Source organism: Ostrea edulis, chromosome 4, assembly GCF_947568905.1.
Source record: "Ostrea edulis chromosome 4, xbOstEdul1.1, whole genome shotgun sequence".
Lineage (NCBI taxonomy): Eukaryota > Metazoa > Mollusca > Bivalvia > Ostreida > Ostreidae > Ostrea > Ostrea edulis.
The window spans coordinates 71,631,608-71,649,721 of NC_079167.1; the positions used below are offsets into that span (position 1 = coordinate 71,631,608).

General features: G+C 34.1%; 2 protein-coding genes across 11 annotated transcripts in view; one reads left to right on the forward strand and one right to left on the reverse strand.

Moving 5' to 3' along the window:
* Nucleotides 1–3,957, reverse strand: part of LOC125668293 (zinc finger FYVE domain-containing protein 9-like) — a 33,374-nt gene extending 29,417 nt beyond the window's left edge. Inside the window, exons 1-3 of one of the 10 annotated variants that reach the window (XM_048902230.2) lie at nt 3,806–3,957; nt 3,008–3,089; nt 309–393 (exon numbers count right to left, since the gene is read on the reverse strand). The gene's annotated coding sequence lies outside the window, so the exon portion shown is untranslated. Of the gene's footprint in view, nt 1–300; nt 394–3,007; nt 3,090–3,805 lie in introns of all 10 variants that reach the window. The other 9 variants (XM_056163685.1, XM_056163686.1, XM_048902231.2 and 6 more) reach the window with 9 other exon arrangements.
* A 222-nt stretch (nt 3,958–4,179) lies between these two features.
* Nucleotides 4,180–18,114, forward strand: part of LOC125668296 (ERI1 exoribonuclease 3-like) — a 17,760-nt gene continuing 3,825 nt past the window's right edge. The window contains exons 1-4 of the mRNA XM_048902238.2: nt 4,180–4,386; nt 7,195–7,311; nt 10,122–10,184; nt 14,996–15,087. Coding sequence (XP_048758195.1) covers nt 4,213–4,386; nt 7,195–7,311; nt 10,122–10,184; nt 14,996–15,087 — 446 coding nt within the window. The 5' untranslated portion in view covers nt 4,180–4,212. The remainder of the gene's footprint in view (nt 4,387–7,194; nt 7,312–10,121; nt 10,185–14,995; nt 15,088–18,114) is intronic.

Sequence of the window (18,114 nt, forward strand, 5' to 3'; positions counted from 1 at the left end):
AGACAGATTTATCACTCAATTTTTGATATGCATAAATCATTTACAACACTGTTTATTCTTTGGTGATATTTCTACAGCCTAGTTTGTGTAAGTTGTGGGGGCAAATAATAATCAAACTGCAGAATGTGAAAAAAAAATGTGTAACTGTCTTAATAATCAGAGACTGCATTAATTCACTATGTAGACAATCCGTCTTCAAAATATTCATTTTGCTGTAGATTGGACGAACTACAGATTTTGTCTATTGGTTAATTTCACACACAGTGAAATTGAAACACTGTATATAGTATGTGTACCTACATAAGTACCTTGCCTGTAAGTGACCTGGACAATGCCCTCCACTAATTACAGGTACTGTCATCCATCATCTTAATCTTGCTCACAATAAGACATCTGTCAAAAGAAACTGATCATTCTCAAACATCGCTACATCAGCTGATTGTTCGATCATTCCTAATTCCATGGCACACAATCTAGGGTAGATTATTAAATCTAATTGTTAATCTAAGAATGAACAGAATGCTGTCTGTTTGGGGACAAAATCTACTTTGCTCTCTAACAGTAAACACGACACTCTGCTGGACTGGTCTGCTTTATTTTTATCAATAAGTTCTGTGAAACCCTGTAAATTCAACCAACATGTAATAAAGCTAGAGCACCAACTAAGATCTAAACTGGTACCCCAGATTCTTACCCTCCTAAATGATTCAACTGTCATGAAGATGTTATACCCTAGGTGTGAGTCCCCTAAAAGCTGTACCAAAACTTACTGAGATCTAAATTGGAACCCCAAATTCGAGCTCCTAAATGATTCAACTGTCATGAAGATTTCCTAAACGTGAGTCCCCTAAAACATGTAAAAGCTAGACCAAAACTTACCATTTATTACTCTAATTCCCCATTATATGAGCATAAGTTGCAATGTTTGAAAAAAAAATATGATATGACTTTTTGAAATAAAAAATAATTTGCTAAAATATCTGAAAACTTAGTCAAACTGGCAAAATAAAAGTTAGATATGTGTGTATTACAAATCATAATGCATTACAACAAAGTCAGAATTTGACTTTCATGAACATGTGACAAATTCTGGAGAAATCAACTTGTCCAGAGACATTGCCCATGCTACTTTATGATATTTCATGTATCATAGTATACTAATAGTTATATATAGTTTGGTTGTGAGCAATGCATGTGCTGTACATTACAGAGCACAGGCAATTATATCGTTCCAGTTCAAATTTACTACTCTTTAATCATAGTAAATTTGAATCCAAGTGATATCATTGCCTGCATGTGTTACAGAGTTCTATCCAACTTCTCATCTATATGAAAACAAAAATCAGCTGTTGTTATACACATTCTTAGTCATTATTTTAATACAGTGTTTGCAGATTTGCAAACTAACATGACTGCAGAAATATGCAAAGTTAAGCCTGTTTTCTTTGTTTACTTTAACTGCAACATATTGTCTGACCATACTAGTCAATTCTGTTCATACCTACACTGATCGTCAGAAATAACTTCCCTGTGTGAAGCCAGATATAAATCTCATCATTAGACCTTGGGTACAAATTCTTACATGTACTATGCAATTTTCATATAATATAGGAGATATCATGAAAAGATAACACATATAAAAATCAATGTCGGCCTAATAGGATAAAAATTCACTACCAGCTAAAATCCCCTATCTATAAAAACGTTGATGTCATTGCTAATTTCATTTCCCACGAAAGACATTTTATATTTTCTGGCATAAAAGATCATTCTACTACCATCACGATATTATAAATAATTGATTTTGAGGAGTTATTTGTGACAACAACTGACATTCATAGTCTTCATATATCTAAAATAATCTGCATTAAAATCATACCAAGATAAGCAAAAACTTCATTTGTATTCAATCAAATTTAATGGTTTCTTTTTACTCTATCATTGAGAGCTTTCAGAATGATTTTAAATGCTTTAATAAAGTCATGAGTCAAATGATACAGTTTCTATTATCAACTTAAGAACTCATCATGTCACCTAGTGTGTGATACATACATGTTATACTTATTATCTAAATTATATAAACACAATATGTGCTTATTCAAATGTCAGGTTTGATAGAAAAATAAATAAAAAGTAGGTAAACATAACCGACCCAAGAAACCAAACAACAGGTGGTAGGGTACAAGGTTAATGTTGTCACGGGTGTCAATGATGTCATTTCCGTTTTTACAATGCTGTGATTCTGAACAATTTGTACCAAGGATTGCCCCCCCCCCCCCCCCATTAATTCTTGGAATTATCACTTACAGACTACACCATCATGCATCTTTTGAAATGAAAACTTGCATAAATCAGCCAAATGTTTAATTATTATTTTAGCATAATGTGGAGTTGATGTCATTTACAAATTAATTGATAAAAAAAGTCATCATGATAAAAATCATAAAAGAGTTACATAATTAATCACATTAAGAACCCTAATCCTAACAATATCATTAAATTGACAATGTCACAACCCTTGAGGATTATAACATGCTTTATTCATATTGAAATAAATCTCTGATACTAAAAGTTTATTTGTGCACCCTTTTAACCTTGACAGTTTTATAAAATGTTTATTCGGTATAAATATACGTAATGTATACCAAGGATAACCAATGAAAGCTTATTTCCAGTGGGGTCCTTTGATGCACGGATGTTGGCGCTAGGGGGTCATTTATGTGGGAGGAAACTGGAGTACCCGGAGGAAACCTACATGCACAAGCGGGCAATCACCATACCTTCTCAAATACAAGCACTGCCGATCACAGGAATCGAACTTGGATCGTAGAGGTAAGAAGCGAGAGTGCAATACAATTAGTCTTCCCTATTTAGATACAACTGAATGTTAAGTGTAACGTCTTCAAGAAAACAGATTTTACCATGATAACCTCTATATCCAAACTTTTAATCTTTAAAGAGGGATGAGAACAAAGATCTTTTTAAAGTTTTTAAGTTATAAAAGTACCTGACTAGGCATGCTCCTCAAGGGCTGAGGTAAGAACAGAGACTTTAAGAAGGTATTCTACATCGTCATAATGGCTGACTTCCTTTTAAAACATGGATGAAAATATGAATATCAGCAATATTTGTCTATTCATTTAAAACATTATCGCCTAGCTGGGTAGCTCATTAAGTTAGCACGTTGACTGATGAACTGTAGATTGCGGGTTCGAGTCCAGCAGGGGTTTTAAAAAATTTTCAGATTGCTTTCTTTTAAAACTTCATTTTTTGACTGAATAAAATAAAATTTAAAGTTTTCAGCTTCAAAATATTTTTGTACATACCCTCCACTTTTCACCCATATCAAATTTCTCTCATGTAGCATACTTTCTTAAATCAATTAATTGCATGTCTCTAGAGTCAAACTCTATTTCACCACATATTTTTGGAACAAAAAAGTTAAGTTGTTCCCAGATGGGGGAGGTTAAGTTATCTTTAACCTGTCAGGAATAGCTGTATTAACAAGAGAATTATAAATACTTGGGATCAGATACCCTGGACTGTAGTTTTTCTTGCAGGATGTCAAACCTTTCACAGGGCAACTCAACTAGTAGCTACCAATAAATTCAGTACTACAATATGTCGTGGCAGGGTTTCTAAACATTCTAAACACTGTCTAACTGCATGATTTTGATCTCTTAATCTGGAGTCCATTACGAGGACGAGAAATGTTTGCCCCAGTAGACCACCTGCCCCATAATACCTTATTGTTATGATGCAGGTAGGCCCAAGGGTGAAAAATTGTTGGTAAGAAATCTGTTACCTTTATGGTGCCATTTTAAGATCTCCCAAATCCGTCCTTTGCTTCTGAAAAAAATAAATAAAACTAATGTCTCTTGTTCTAAAATCTTAGCTGTCAGTGATCTCATACCAGATTATTTTCATGGAAGGTCGAGGTCGAAACGTAAGAGTCACGTGACTTTTATATTGACTTTTCAAAAGTTGCGCTTCCGCAAATTCACTAAAGCGCGCAACGCGTGAGAAAATTGATAACAAAGATGAAAGGTCGGTGAACAAATAACGCAAACATAGTTAAGTCAGCGGATTTTATGTACAAATGAAAGCTCTAGTTTTGACAAAATCTAATAAAATAAGCAGTTGTTCAAAAATCCCGCATAATACATAAAATGCGGCTTCGAAAATGTTAACCCCGAGGCCTATACTTCAAAAATGAAAGTAGGATTACGATGTAAGGTGTTGCAATGTTGTAAAATACACACCAGGAAACTTTTGAATCATTGCACTAAAGATATGGCAGGTAACAACAGAGAACAACAGTTCAAGTATCTCCTGATTCTGGACTTTGAGGCCACGTGTGATAAAAAGAATCCACCCCTCCCTCAGGTACTGATATAGTTAGAATAATCTAACTGTGTCTCGGGACAGGCCCTCACCACAGTTAGAATACCTCCCATATACCCGTAATGTAGCAGAAAATTGCGGAATCGCTCCAAAACGATTTTAAACTTATCAAAGAATAAACGCGTACATTTAAAGTTAAATTTATATACAACTAACCTCATTGGTAATTTGTAAGTCCTTAACACTGTAAAAAATCGTATAATAATATTGTAAACTCAACACTTTGAAATGTCACTTTTCTCGATTCGAACTGACTGCCATTTTACCGGAAACTGCCATCGGAAAACCCTGCTGCATGCTGTTTTCCAAAAACGAACGCTTACCTAATTTGCAAATAAGAACGGCCCAAGTGGGTCGTTAAGATAACTTTCCAAATGCATATGAGTGATGTGTTACATAATTTTACTGAAACATGCACTGTGTGCAATTTTCATTTTGCTACATTGCAGGTATATAGGACGCATTCTATCGTTAAATCGGGTCCGTAGGACATTATCATTTTAACGATAGAACATTCTATCTAGTACTGATAGTGATAAAGAGAACCCACCCCTCCCTCAGGTACTGCCCGGCACCTTGCTATTTTCATATAACATTTAGCGCAGTTCACCTGGTCTGGAACTGCAGGTAAAATGGGACAAAAGACTACTGTATACCATATGTATACGGTGTGACCGTTGGACCGAGCGAAGCATATACGTAACTCCGTGTCCCGAGTGGTAATCACAATTCCGTTAAAACTAAACAAAATTAACCAATAAATTCAAAATGGTAAAAAAGTAACCGTAATTTTATCGTATATTCTTATTCAAAGAAACTCATGAACTCGTTCATCTATTTAGTCGTATTACGGTTTTATATGTATTTATTTGCTAAAAGCTGTTACAATGATAATTATACTATTCACTTTGAACAAATTGAGTGTTTAAATTACGAATTGCACGTTAGAGTCTTCTATTATTGGCAGTCAAAATAAAACACGAATAACTGTTGAAGCAGGTAATGAAAAAATAAATGGCGGCGCCCATATGGATCACGCAAATTTCAGTGAACGTATATAGAGATTTTCTCTTTTTCTTTTGCTGATTTTGACTTTTTTCTTTTACGTACGTGTTACTTTTAGAGCCTTGCTTCACGGACGGGCCTTTGGCCCGTCCGAGCTTTGCTCAGTATAAGTAAGGGATGAAGTGAAAGAAATGCAAATGGTAGTGATGTAGGGGAGGTTAAGAGAAGAATAAGTGAGCTGGGGTGGGGATGAAGTACAGTAGCTCTTTAGAATATCTTTAATTACAGCAACTCTATGTTTTGGATATGTTAAACATACAACAATGAATTATCACTTGTACAATAATATGTATACGGTGTGACCGTTGGACCGAGCGAAGCATGTAATGGTCATTGGAGTGTCCCAAGTGGTAATCATAATTACGTTAAGTACGGTAGATTATGATTCATTTAAAAATATATTTTTTTAATGAAATTTTCCTTGCACTAAACACCCAGTAACATCTCAATATTAAAGGGGTTTATATGGGGACAACAGTTTTACAGGATCCGCCTATTCATTGAACGCGGGAAATAAAACGCAAGGCGACGTAAACTGTGCATTGTGACGTCACATTTAGCCTCGACTTTTTTCTCCTTTTCAAAGTAAACAATTATAAACAACAATAATACATTCCGTATGCAATGAAAAAGGCCGCTAAAACTAAACAAAATTAACCAATAAATTCAAAATGGTAAAAAAGTAACTGTAATTTTATCGTATATTCTTATTCAAAGAAACTCATGAACTCGTTCATCTATTTAGTCGTATTACGGTTTTATATGTAATTATTTGCTAAAAGCTGTTACAATGACAATTATACTATTCACTTTGAACAAACTGAGTGTTTAAATTACGAATTGCACGTCAGAGTCTTCTATTATTGGCATTCAAAATAAAACACGAATAACTGTTGAAGCAGTTTATGAAAAAATAAATGGCGGCGCCCATATGGATCACGAAAATTTCAGTGAACATATATAGAGATTATCTCTTTTTCTTTTGCTGATTTTGACTTTTTTCTTTTACATACGTGTTACCTTTAGAGCCTTGCTTCACGGACGGGCCTTCGGCCTGTCCTAGCTTCGCTCGGTATTAGATAAAGAATTAATTATTTACAAGAATTTAGTATTTTAATACAACGTAGTACTTACATTTTATGTTCTGTCAATGAAAGGAATCATTACAGACCGAGGACCCCTGTATAACTTGTCATCTCTATAGTGCATATAAAGCTATCATGGTGTTTTTTATGATTAATTTTAAAATAATTTTGATACATTTTAAATGATCGTACGAAACAGAGAATTTCGTTCATTTATACAAGTTTGTAAACTGTTTGACTGCATTGCAAATTGATTATTGAAGATATTACAAATAATAATCAGAATAAGGTCATTTCCATCTATCTATAACCTGTTTTACTCAATTATTGAAGAAATACGCTTTCCCGTAATATTCTGAATGTTCATAAAAAAATTGGGATCCGTCACAAATCGCATTTTGTCAAGATACTATTCTTTCATATTTTCAAAATAAACAAAGTCTAGTAAATATGAATTATCACATAACTTTGAATCCTTTATATATGCTAATAGATCAGGAATGATATTATGAAAATTAAAGTGTGGCAAAGGAATACAGTTTTTCTCTGATAAAATGAATAAAACGGGTTCAAATACAAATCTGCCAGAATACATTTTTCTTTTCTTGTTGTATGGTCATATGTTGGATTTTCTACACAGGAAATTATTGAATTCCCGGTCATCAAACTGAACACACGTACGTTGGAATCAGAAGCTGTATTTCACACTTATGTAGAACCTGACGTCCACCCAAAGCTGACCCCATTCTGTACCGAGGTAAATCACACAAAACCACGTAGCTAAATATTGTTACACTTAGACGTAAAAACCATTGGAAGGCTTCAGAAGAAGAACAATAGATCATGCTGGATTGTACTATAAATCACATTTACTTGTGAGAACATGTAATTTCGCAAAACTAGCCAAGAGGTCTTGCAAACTAAAAGTGATCTACAGTATGCAGAACAACAGATCATGTTTGATTGTATGCTGTAATGTATGTATTATTAGTTATATGGATTCTTTGCAGGATATATATGGAGTGCCAAATTAACATAAACTCAAATAATTGAAGATATCTTCAATCATTTGAAGATATCATCAATTCATTTGATGTACGCAATAATTTTTTAATTATTAAGATCTTTTCAAATAATTAATGATATCTTCAATTCTGAATTATTGTGCGCATTAATTGAATTGATGATAGCATTAATTCTTCAGCTGAATTGATGCACACTTTAATTGAATTAATGATCTCTTCAAATGAATTCATGATATCAACAATTGAATTGATGTGTGCTACAATTCAATTGAAGAGAGCAATAATTGATATAATGCACGCATTGAATCAATTGATAAGAGCAATAATTGAATTGATGTGTGCATTAATTCATTTGATGAGATCAATAATTTATTTAATTCGCACATTAATTCAATTATTGCTCTCTTCAATTGAATTAATGACATCTTTAATTCATTTGTAGAGAGCAATAATTCTTTTAGAGAGAGTAACTATATAATTAAAGATATCTTCAATTCAACATATCCACAACTGAATTAATGATCTCTTTAATTGAATTCATGCTCTCTTTAAAAGAATTGATATGCGCATTAATTCCATATACAAAAGCATTGTAAATAAAGATATCTTCAATTGAATTAAAGAGATTATCAAATTATTTATGCCAATCTCTAAATTAATTATTGTGAGCAATATTTCTACGAAATTGATGCTCTCATCAATTGAATTGAAGAGAGCAATAACTGAGTTAATGCGCGCATCAAATCTATTATTGCTCTCATTAATTCAATTGATGCGCTCATCAATCGAATTGAAGAGAGCAATAATTGAATTAATGCGCGCATGAAATCAATTATTGCTCTCATTATTATTCAATTGATGCGTGCATTAATTCAATTGATGAGAGCAATAATTGAATTGAAACATGCATTAATTCATTTGATGAGAGCAATAATTGATTTAAGGTGGGTCCTTAGTCCTGGATTTTTGGGGTTTAGGTAGCATTTTTTTTGTTTGGAATCAATAGATTAACATTCAGAGTAATGAGAAAAGGCAAATTAGTTAAGGATTTCCAGATTTATTTTCATTACAGACACTACTGAAGTAATGTACCCCTATGTAGATTTTTATGAAATTCATTGGAAACAGTTATCTGTTGTTATTTTAAAATAAAAACAACAACGAAAATTTTAAATTTGCATTTATTTATCAGGAAACATGTCAATAACTAAAACACATGTCATTTTCAATATGTTCATCAAGTTTTAGTATAATAAGTGCAAAATTATTGAATTAGCCTTATTCTCCAAAATGTTAAAAAACAAACAAATATGGACACAATTTCCTTGTAGCATGGTTTACATATCATTTTTTCTGTTTATATTAGTAGATGTACATCTGTTATAGTTATTTATGAAAAAAAATCCATACCTTTCCTTAATAATTTCAAATCTATAGCTTCCAGAGTATGTATACCCCCATAAAAATCCTAAGTCTGGCACCATACAACTGAGCTATTCAAATCCACTCATGGATTAAAATTTTATGTAATTTCATGAAAAGACACAGATAATAATTCCTTATCACCTTGGTAAAATGTTTGTGAAAAATATAGGAAATCTATTGCATAATGGACTTGATAAATAATTTAATGAAAACAGAGTTACTGTCCTTGGATTCAATATTTTGAAACGCATCATTGACTATTCAAATATAACTAAGACTTTTGAAATATTTTATGGCTAACAAGATTTTTTACAATAACTATTGAAAAAGACTCCAACAAAATTTATGTTCCAGTCATTAAATTATTGACTTTGCACAATCTTAAGACGTCACAGGAGTGTGGAACTACGTTAATGCGCATATTAATTCAATTAAAGAGAGCAATAATTGAATTGATGATATTTTCAAATAATTGAAGGTATCTTCAGTTATTTGAGTTTATGTTAATTTGGCACTCCATAGATATATGGACTCACATTCCCTGTCAATGTTTTTATTCTTCAGAGCCGTTTGGCAAGGGAAAATATATACTTTGACAGGGAATGCGAGTCCATATACCATGCCAAGAATCGATCTATATAACAAATATGTCCTACTGCAGAGCGATCAATGTAGAAATATACGAAGTAGTTAAGTATATTATAGATCTATTGTCACCATTCTGTATCCCATTTACTCTTTGAGAAGGTACATGGCCTCATATTCCCGGCTTGTCGTCTAATCAAATGCCTAGATTTTTCTCTGCAGTATATGACATAGGCCTATGGATATTTAAACAATGTGTACTGAAAAGTTTAAGTTTTAACATTTTGTATAGATGCATTAATGTACTTTCCTGGTTTCTTTTACATGATTAATGACAATCAGTGCATTTATAGTCACTCAGATTGTACTAATTGAAAATACTAGAAAATTTGAACGTTCAGTTAATTTGTTGCTTTTACATTCATATCACACAAACTCCATATTTATTGCAGATGAATAAAATCAAATCCTATTGTCACTCTACATTATATATTGTAAGATTTGTATACCTGTGTCCAAATATCTTTTTCAGCTGACTGGAATCAGACAATCTCAGGTGGATGGACAGCCACATCTAACAGATATTTTAAACAAAGTAAACTTAATACATATATTTGCTGTGATTTAAATTAATGAATTTTTTGTTTATCTATCCAAATGTGATTTACAAAATGATTAAATTAATACAAATATGTGGCAACAATTACTATAGCAGATGGTGGTGGATGGATTGTTTTTAAATGAACAAAAAACCTAATAAATACATAAACATACCTAACTACATGTATTTCTTATAAATTAATTGCTATTTCTCTAAATTTCACATTTCTTTCACATTATTGGTACAGTTTAGTAATTGTATAAATCTTAAAGCTGAGGGTCTGAACCAATATTTTTTTTCTGAATATAGAGAGCACTTCAAAACAAAATGATATTTGTCTTCTAATTCATTAAGTAACAGTGCTGCATACCCATTCAGATTTTGTTATATTCAGGTGCCTACCTTTTTCTATTTTTAAATAAAGAGTGTGCAGATATTCTAATTGCTTACTAATATTTTTCTTTGTTCTATAGAAAATTTCTTTTTTAAATAAAACTGAAGTGTAAAATTGTCAGTAAAAAAATTATAGGTATAACATTTAAAGGATTCGATCACTCATCATTCCCCCTGTTTTTAGCTCACCTGAGCTGAAAGCTCAAGTGAGCTTTTCTGATCGCTTTTTATCAGTCGTCTGTCTGTTAAACATTTACATTTTCAACTTCTTCTCCAAAACCACTGGGCCAATTTTAACCAATGTTGGCACAAATCATCCTTGGGTGAAGGGGATTCAAAATTGTTCAAATGAGGGCCAACCCCCTTATCCAAGGGGAGATAATGGCAAATCAGTAAAAATACACTGAAAATTTTAAAAAATCTTCTCCAGAACCAGTAAGCCAATTTCATTCAAACTTAATGCAAATCATCCTTAGTTGAAGGGAATTTAAAATTGTTCAAATTAAGGGCCAGGTTCTCTTCAAAGGGGAGATAATCACAAAAGTGTAAAAATAGGGTGGGGTCATTTAAAAATCTTCTTCTCATGAACCACTGTACCAGTATAGTTGAAATTTACGTGGAAGTTTGTTGACATAATTGAGATTCAAGTTTGTTCATATCATGGCCCTCAGGGATCGGATGGCGCCACAAATGGGGAAACCATATTTTATATGTATTTATATAGGAAAAATCTTTTAAAATCTTCTTCTCAAGAACCATTGAGCCAGAAGAGTTCAAATTTACATGGAAGCTTCCTGACATAATGCAGATTCTAGTTTGTTCATATCATGACCCCCGGGGGTCGGGTGGGGCCACACTAGGGGAAACCATATTTTATATGTGTCTATATAGGAAAAATCTTTAAAAATCTTCTTCTCAAGAACCATTGAGCCAGAAGAGTTCAAATTTAAATGAAAGCTTTATGACATAGTGCAGATTCAGATTTGTTCATATCATAGCCCCCATGCGTCGGGTGGGGCCACACTAAGTGAAATCATATTTTATATGTGTTTATATAGGAAAAATCTTTTAAAAATCTTCTTCTCAAGAACCATTGAGCCGGAAGAGTTCAAATTTACATGGAAGCTTTCTGACATAATGCAGATTCAAGTTTGTTCATATCATAGCCCCCAGGGATTGGGTGGGGCCACAATAGGGGAAACCATATTTTATATGTATTTATATAGGAAAAATCTTTAAAAATCTTCTTCTTAAGAACCATTGAGCCAGATGAGTTCAAATTCACATGGAAGCTTCCTGACATAATGCAGATTCAAGTTGTTCATACCATGGCCCCCAGGGGTTGGATGGCGCCACAATAGGGGAAACCATATTTTATATGTGTTTATATAGGAAAAATCTTTTAAAATCTTCTTCTCAAGAACCATTGAACCAGAATAGTTCAACTTTACATGGAAGCTTCCTGACATAATGCAGATTCAAGTTTGTTCATATCATGGCCCCTGGGGGTCGGGTGGGGCCACACTAGGGGAAACCACATTTTATATGTATTTATATAGGAAAAATCTTCTTCTCAAGAACCATTGAGCCAGAAGAGTTCAAATTTACATCCAAGTTTCCCGACATAGTTCAGATACCCATGCAATTACCTGTCGTCATCTCTGTCTGTTACACTTTTAAATTCCAGAAACACTGGACTAAACTTGAATAAAATTCTTGGGTAAAGGGGATTTAAAAATTGTTAAAATGCTCCTTATACAATGGAAGATAACGCAAATCGGAGAAAATACAAAATAAAGTTAGTTAAATCATGAAATGGGGATACAGAGCGGAAAAGAAAAAAACCCATTTAATTTACATGGAAGCTTTCTGATATAGAGCACAATAAAGTTTGTGAAAATGATGGCCATAAAAGTGTGGTCACAATAGGGCAAACCATATTTACATGTCTTTGAATAGAAAATAATCTTTAAAATTTAATTTTTGTATCAAGAACCACTGGGCCACAAAGTTTGAACTTGCATAGAAGATACCTGACATAATGCAAAATCATGTGTGTAACAGTCATGACACCTGGAGCTCAGATGCAGACATTATCAAAGAAACTATTTTTACATTGGTTTTAACTGTATTATGAAAACCTTTTTTCTTAAGAACCTCTGAGCCAGAAGTATTTCAATGTACCTGAACCTCCCCAACATAGTGCAGAATCAAGTTTCTTAAAATCTGACATGGCTCCTGAAAAGTTAATGGAATAACAATGGGAAATTCATTTTCCATGTGTTAAAGTGACTCGGGTGAGCGATGTGGCCCATGGGCCTCTTGTTCTTTTAACTTTTCATTTAGAAAAGTTAAAAGTTGCTTGCTAGTATGTCACATCAGAAACAGTTATAATAATGATTAAGGGCAGGATAATTAGAAATATGTCAGCGATTTTTTCCTACCCACTGGTACCGGTACCCATTCAATTGGGAAAAATAGCGTCAAAATCGAACAAATTGGGAATTCTCTACCAATGTATCAGCAAATGATTTCAACTAAAAGAAAAGAAAAAAGAGAACAAAACAAGAAGTGGTCATCTCTTTACAAACTTTTTTATGCTAATATTTGCTGTTGTGAGACATAAGGAATCGTCATAGGCTCGTTTTAGAATTGTTCCGTGGGGATCCGGGTTAGAATAGGTCTTCAGTACCCCTTGCTTGTCATAAGAGGCGACTAAATGGGGCGGTCCTTCGGATGAGACTGCAAAAATCGAGGTTCCGTGTCACAGCAGGTGTGGCACAATAAAGATCCCTCCCTGCTCAATGGCCATAAAGCGCCGAGCATAGGGGTACCTGTAAAGTGCGAAACGAAACGAAATCTACCGAAACGAAATCTACCGAAACGAAACCCACCGAAACGAAACGAAACCTACCGAAACGAAACAGATTGTATGATCGAACTCTTTTGATTATAATAATTGAAAATGGTATCTTAGTCCCCTGTTAAAGTTTACATATATAAATAAAATTCGCCTCCCCTTTGATTTAGGCTTTCGGCTTGACTGATACAAAGTTTTAAGAGTTGGAAAGGGGGGGGGGGGGGGGGGTAAGCACAAAGTACATAAATACCATGTGCAATTAGCTTCGGATCCATAAATTTCAGAACGGAAGGTTACAGTCTCAGAGGTCTGGGGAAACACACTAAACGAGGGATGGGGTCGTCGGTGTTGAATCCGATTTTGGGCATAAATACATGTTTCAGTATTTTTTGCTCTAAAGACAAATATATGTATATATGTGGATATTGTGTATTTGTATGTAGTATATCAAACGGTGGATTCTGAATATGTCCTCCCGTTCTCTTTGTGATTTCTGCTTAAAATCCCCTTGTTCATAAGCCTTTTCAGTTTACAAAATGCCGACCTCCTCCTAATATTATTGCATTAAAAAAAATCCGTTTTCCGTCCCGTTTTCAATTCCCCGTCTTAGCAACATCCCAAATGTATAGAGTTTTTCCATTATTGAAAGTACTCGCACCTCAGCAGTTAGAGATAAAATAAGAGGTTAAGAGCTCTTCCTGATTTCAATTTTCTCAGACACCAGCTTCTTCAAACAATGTATCTATGCCCAAAGGCGGATCCAACGTCGGCGACCCCACCCCTCGTATAGTGTGTTTCCCCAGATCTCTGAGACTGTAACCCTCGGTTCTGAAATGTATGGATCCAAAACTAATTGTACATGGCATTTAATCAACTACGGATATGTACTTTGTGCTTACTCCCCCCTTTCCAACTTTTAAAACTTTGTAACAGTCAAGCCGAAAGCCTACATCAAAGGGGAGGCGAATTTTATTTATATGTGGTAACTTTCACAGGGGCCTAAGATACCATTTTTAATTATTATAATTAAAAGAGTTCAGTTATACAATCTGTTTCATTTTGTTTCGGTAGGTTTCGTTTCGGTGGGTTTCGTTTCGTTTCGGTAGATTTCGTTTCGCACTTTACAGGTACCCCGAGCATAGGGCTAAATTTTGCAGCCCTTCAACGGCAGTGATGATGTCTCCATATGAGTGAAATATTCTCGAGAGGGACGTAAAACAATATTCAATCAATCAATCGTAGTTCTACAAAACACGCGCACTGCCATGATCTGTACTTTCGATTTAATACCAGAAGTAGACATTTTAGTTAACTTGTGCAACGTTTCAGACTAAGTAAATTACGATGTCAGCGGTCTATTTTTCGGCAAGTAAATTGGGAATTTTTAGTCTCAAAATTGGGAAAAATCAATGGTTTTTGGCATTGGGAATGGTACCGTTTATCAGTACCAGTAATATAAGGAAAAAAATCGCTGTATGTTAATTTGTTAGATATTTTATTTACTTGTGATCAGCTAACACTTTATAACCCCTTGTCTTTCCCTTCATCACAGCTATTCCCAACATGGATGAAAGAACAAGGACTTCTTGACCCAGACAACACTAGTATATTTGTCACATGTGGGGACTGGGATCTCAAAAAAATGTAAGAAGTTTGGGATCTCAAGTAAATTTATGCAGATTGGGATCTCAAGAAAATGTAAGTAGTTTGGGATCTCAAGTAAATATAAGCAGTTTGGGATCTCAAGAAAATGTAAGTAGTTTGGGATCTTGAATTAATTGTAAGTAGTTTGGGATATGAAGTAAATATAAGTGGTTTGGGATCTCAAGTAAATGTAAGCAGTTTGGGATCTCAAGTAAATATAAGCAGTTCGGGATCTCATGTAAATGTAAGAAGTTTGGGATCTCAAGTAAATGTAAGAAATTTGGTATTTCAAATTAAATGTATTAAGAAGTTTGCCTAGTTTGGGATATCAAATGAATATAAGCAATTTGGGATCTCAAGTAAATGTAAGAAATTTGGTATTTCAAATTAAATATAAGTAGGTTGGGATATCTCAAGTAAATAAAAGCAGTTTAGGATCTCAAGAAAATGTAAGAAGTTTGAGATCTCAAGTAAATATAAGTTGTTTGGGATCTCATTTCAGCATTGACAAGTTTGGGATCTCAAGTAATGTTTGTTGTTCAGGATCTTGGGAGAATATATAGAGTTAAAGCAACGACAAGCCTCTCAAAGCTGAATTTTAATATACACATAATTTTTTATCAAGTTTTTCAATATTTTTGTTGAATTTTAGAGAAGCTTGTCAGAAGATAATTAAGTTGTTTGGAGGTATTGATGCCTTTAGGTCTGTAACTGATTTCAGGGCTTATTTCAGGAAAGGCACCTTCAATATGTACATAAGATAAGAATGATCATTTTCATCCTTTTCAAAAAACAAGAGGCCCATGGGCCACATCACTCACCTGAGTCATCTTCAAGTTTGCCCATATTTAAAGATTTTCCCCTATATATTCACATGTAAAACTTTGATATCTATTGTGGCCCCAACCTACCCCCAGGGGCCATGAATTTTACAAACTTGAATCTACACTATGTCAGGAAGCTTTCATGTAAATGTAAACTTCTTTGGCCCAATGGTTCTTGAGAAGAAGAATTTTAAAGATTTTTCCTATATTTTCACATGAAAAACTTTAACAAACGTGAATCTGCACTATGTCAGGAGGATTTCATGTAAATGTAAACTTTTCTGGCCCAGTGATTCTTCAGAAGATGATTTTAAAAGATTTTTTTCGATATATAAGTATGTAAAACTTTGATCCCCTATTGTGGCCTCACCCTACCCCAGGGGCCATGATTTTAACAAACTTGAATCTGCACTATGTCAGAAAGCTTTCATGTAAATTTGTACTTTCCTAGCCCAGTGGTTCTTGAGAAGAAGATTTTTAATGATTTTCCCTATACATTTGAACAAATTTGAAAGCCCTTCACCCAAGGATGCTTTTTGCCAAGTTTGGTTGAAATTGGCTCTGTTGTTCTGGAGAAGAAGTCGAAAGTGTAAAATGTTTACAGACAGACGGACAGACAACAGGTGATCAGAAAATCTCACTTGAGCTTTCAGCTCAGGTGTGAGCTTTCAGCTCAGTTGAGCTAACAAGCAAACCCTAATTATTAGAAACAACTTTTATACTATCTCATAATGATTTTAGTATTGTTTTATAACATGACCACTGACTAGTAGTGAAGAACATCGTTTTTTATAGTATTTAAGAGAAATTGCATGGAAAAAATTATTAACAAAGTGGAATTTTTTGTACATGTATCATTAATGCTGCATACGCAATTTCCGAGTTCCCGAATAGTTCTTTCCCTTTGTGGAACTCTTATGCACAGTGAGACGCAAAACATACTATCGTCCACACGCGGTGGGTACAAATGCTTATAGCTGCCTTCATATATTGCCTAAAGGCCGATTATCAAGACATCGATAATCACTTTTTTCTTAGATTAAAATATCACTCATGCAGAAGAGGAAGTAAAAAATAATTTCATGTTTAATTTAATGGTCTAATTCAATCATATATTATTCTTGATATGGTCAGTTTAATATATACCAATGGCTGGTATAAATTTTTTTTAAACTTTCATTACTTTTATCCGTATTTACATAGCTAGTCTATAGTATATGTATACATTTGGTACCCACCCAAGCGTTCAACAGAACATTGAACGTACCTCTGTCACAGAAGAGCTGATATTTCGGAAGTTGCGTATTATTTGATCATACAGTTGTTTTAACAGTTACGAATTTGTTTGCTCTTTGTTAGTGCACACGGCCTACATAGTCGGAGTTCAGAAAATTCTTTGTTGTTGTTCTAAATATGTTTTCATGCTTTTCAAAATATTTGAACTAATATTCAGAAAATGTGGAAGGTTGTCCGTCGTCTGTCCATCTGTAAACTTTTCACAATTTCAACTTCTTCTCCAGAACCATTAGGCAACCAAACTTGGCAAAAAGCATTCTTGGGTGAAGGGCTTTTACGTTTCTTCAGATGAAGGGCTATGTCCCCTTCAATAGGGAGATAACCACAAAAATGCAAAAATAGGTTAGGGTCATTTAAAAATCATCTTTTCAAGAACCACTGAACCAAAAGAGCTAAAATTTACATGAAAGCTTCCTGATGTCGTGCAGATTCAAGTTTGTTAAAACCATGACCCCCAGGGGTAGGTTGGGGCCACAATAGAGATCAAACTTTTACATGTGAATATATATAAGGAAAATCTTTAAATATGGGCCAAGGTGACTCAGGTGAGCAATGTGGCCCATGGGCCTCTTGCTTTTATGCCCCTTCAAAGATGAGGGGCATATTGCTTTGCACCTATCGGTCGGTATTTTGGTTGGTCGGTAGACCACATGTTGTCCACTCAATATCTTGAGAACCATTCACTTGTTCCGAATGATATTTCATATGTGGTTTGGTTATGAGTAGAAGAGGACCCCTATTGATTTTCAGGTCCATAGGTCAAGGGGTAGTCTTCTCTGGACATAGGAAGACACTTCGTTCAATATCTTGAGAACCCTTTGCTTGACAGATATTAAACTAAGTACAATGGTACATCCTAAGGAGAAGATGACCCCTATTGATTTTGAGGTCACATGGTCAAAAGTCA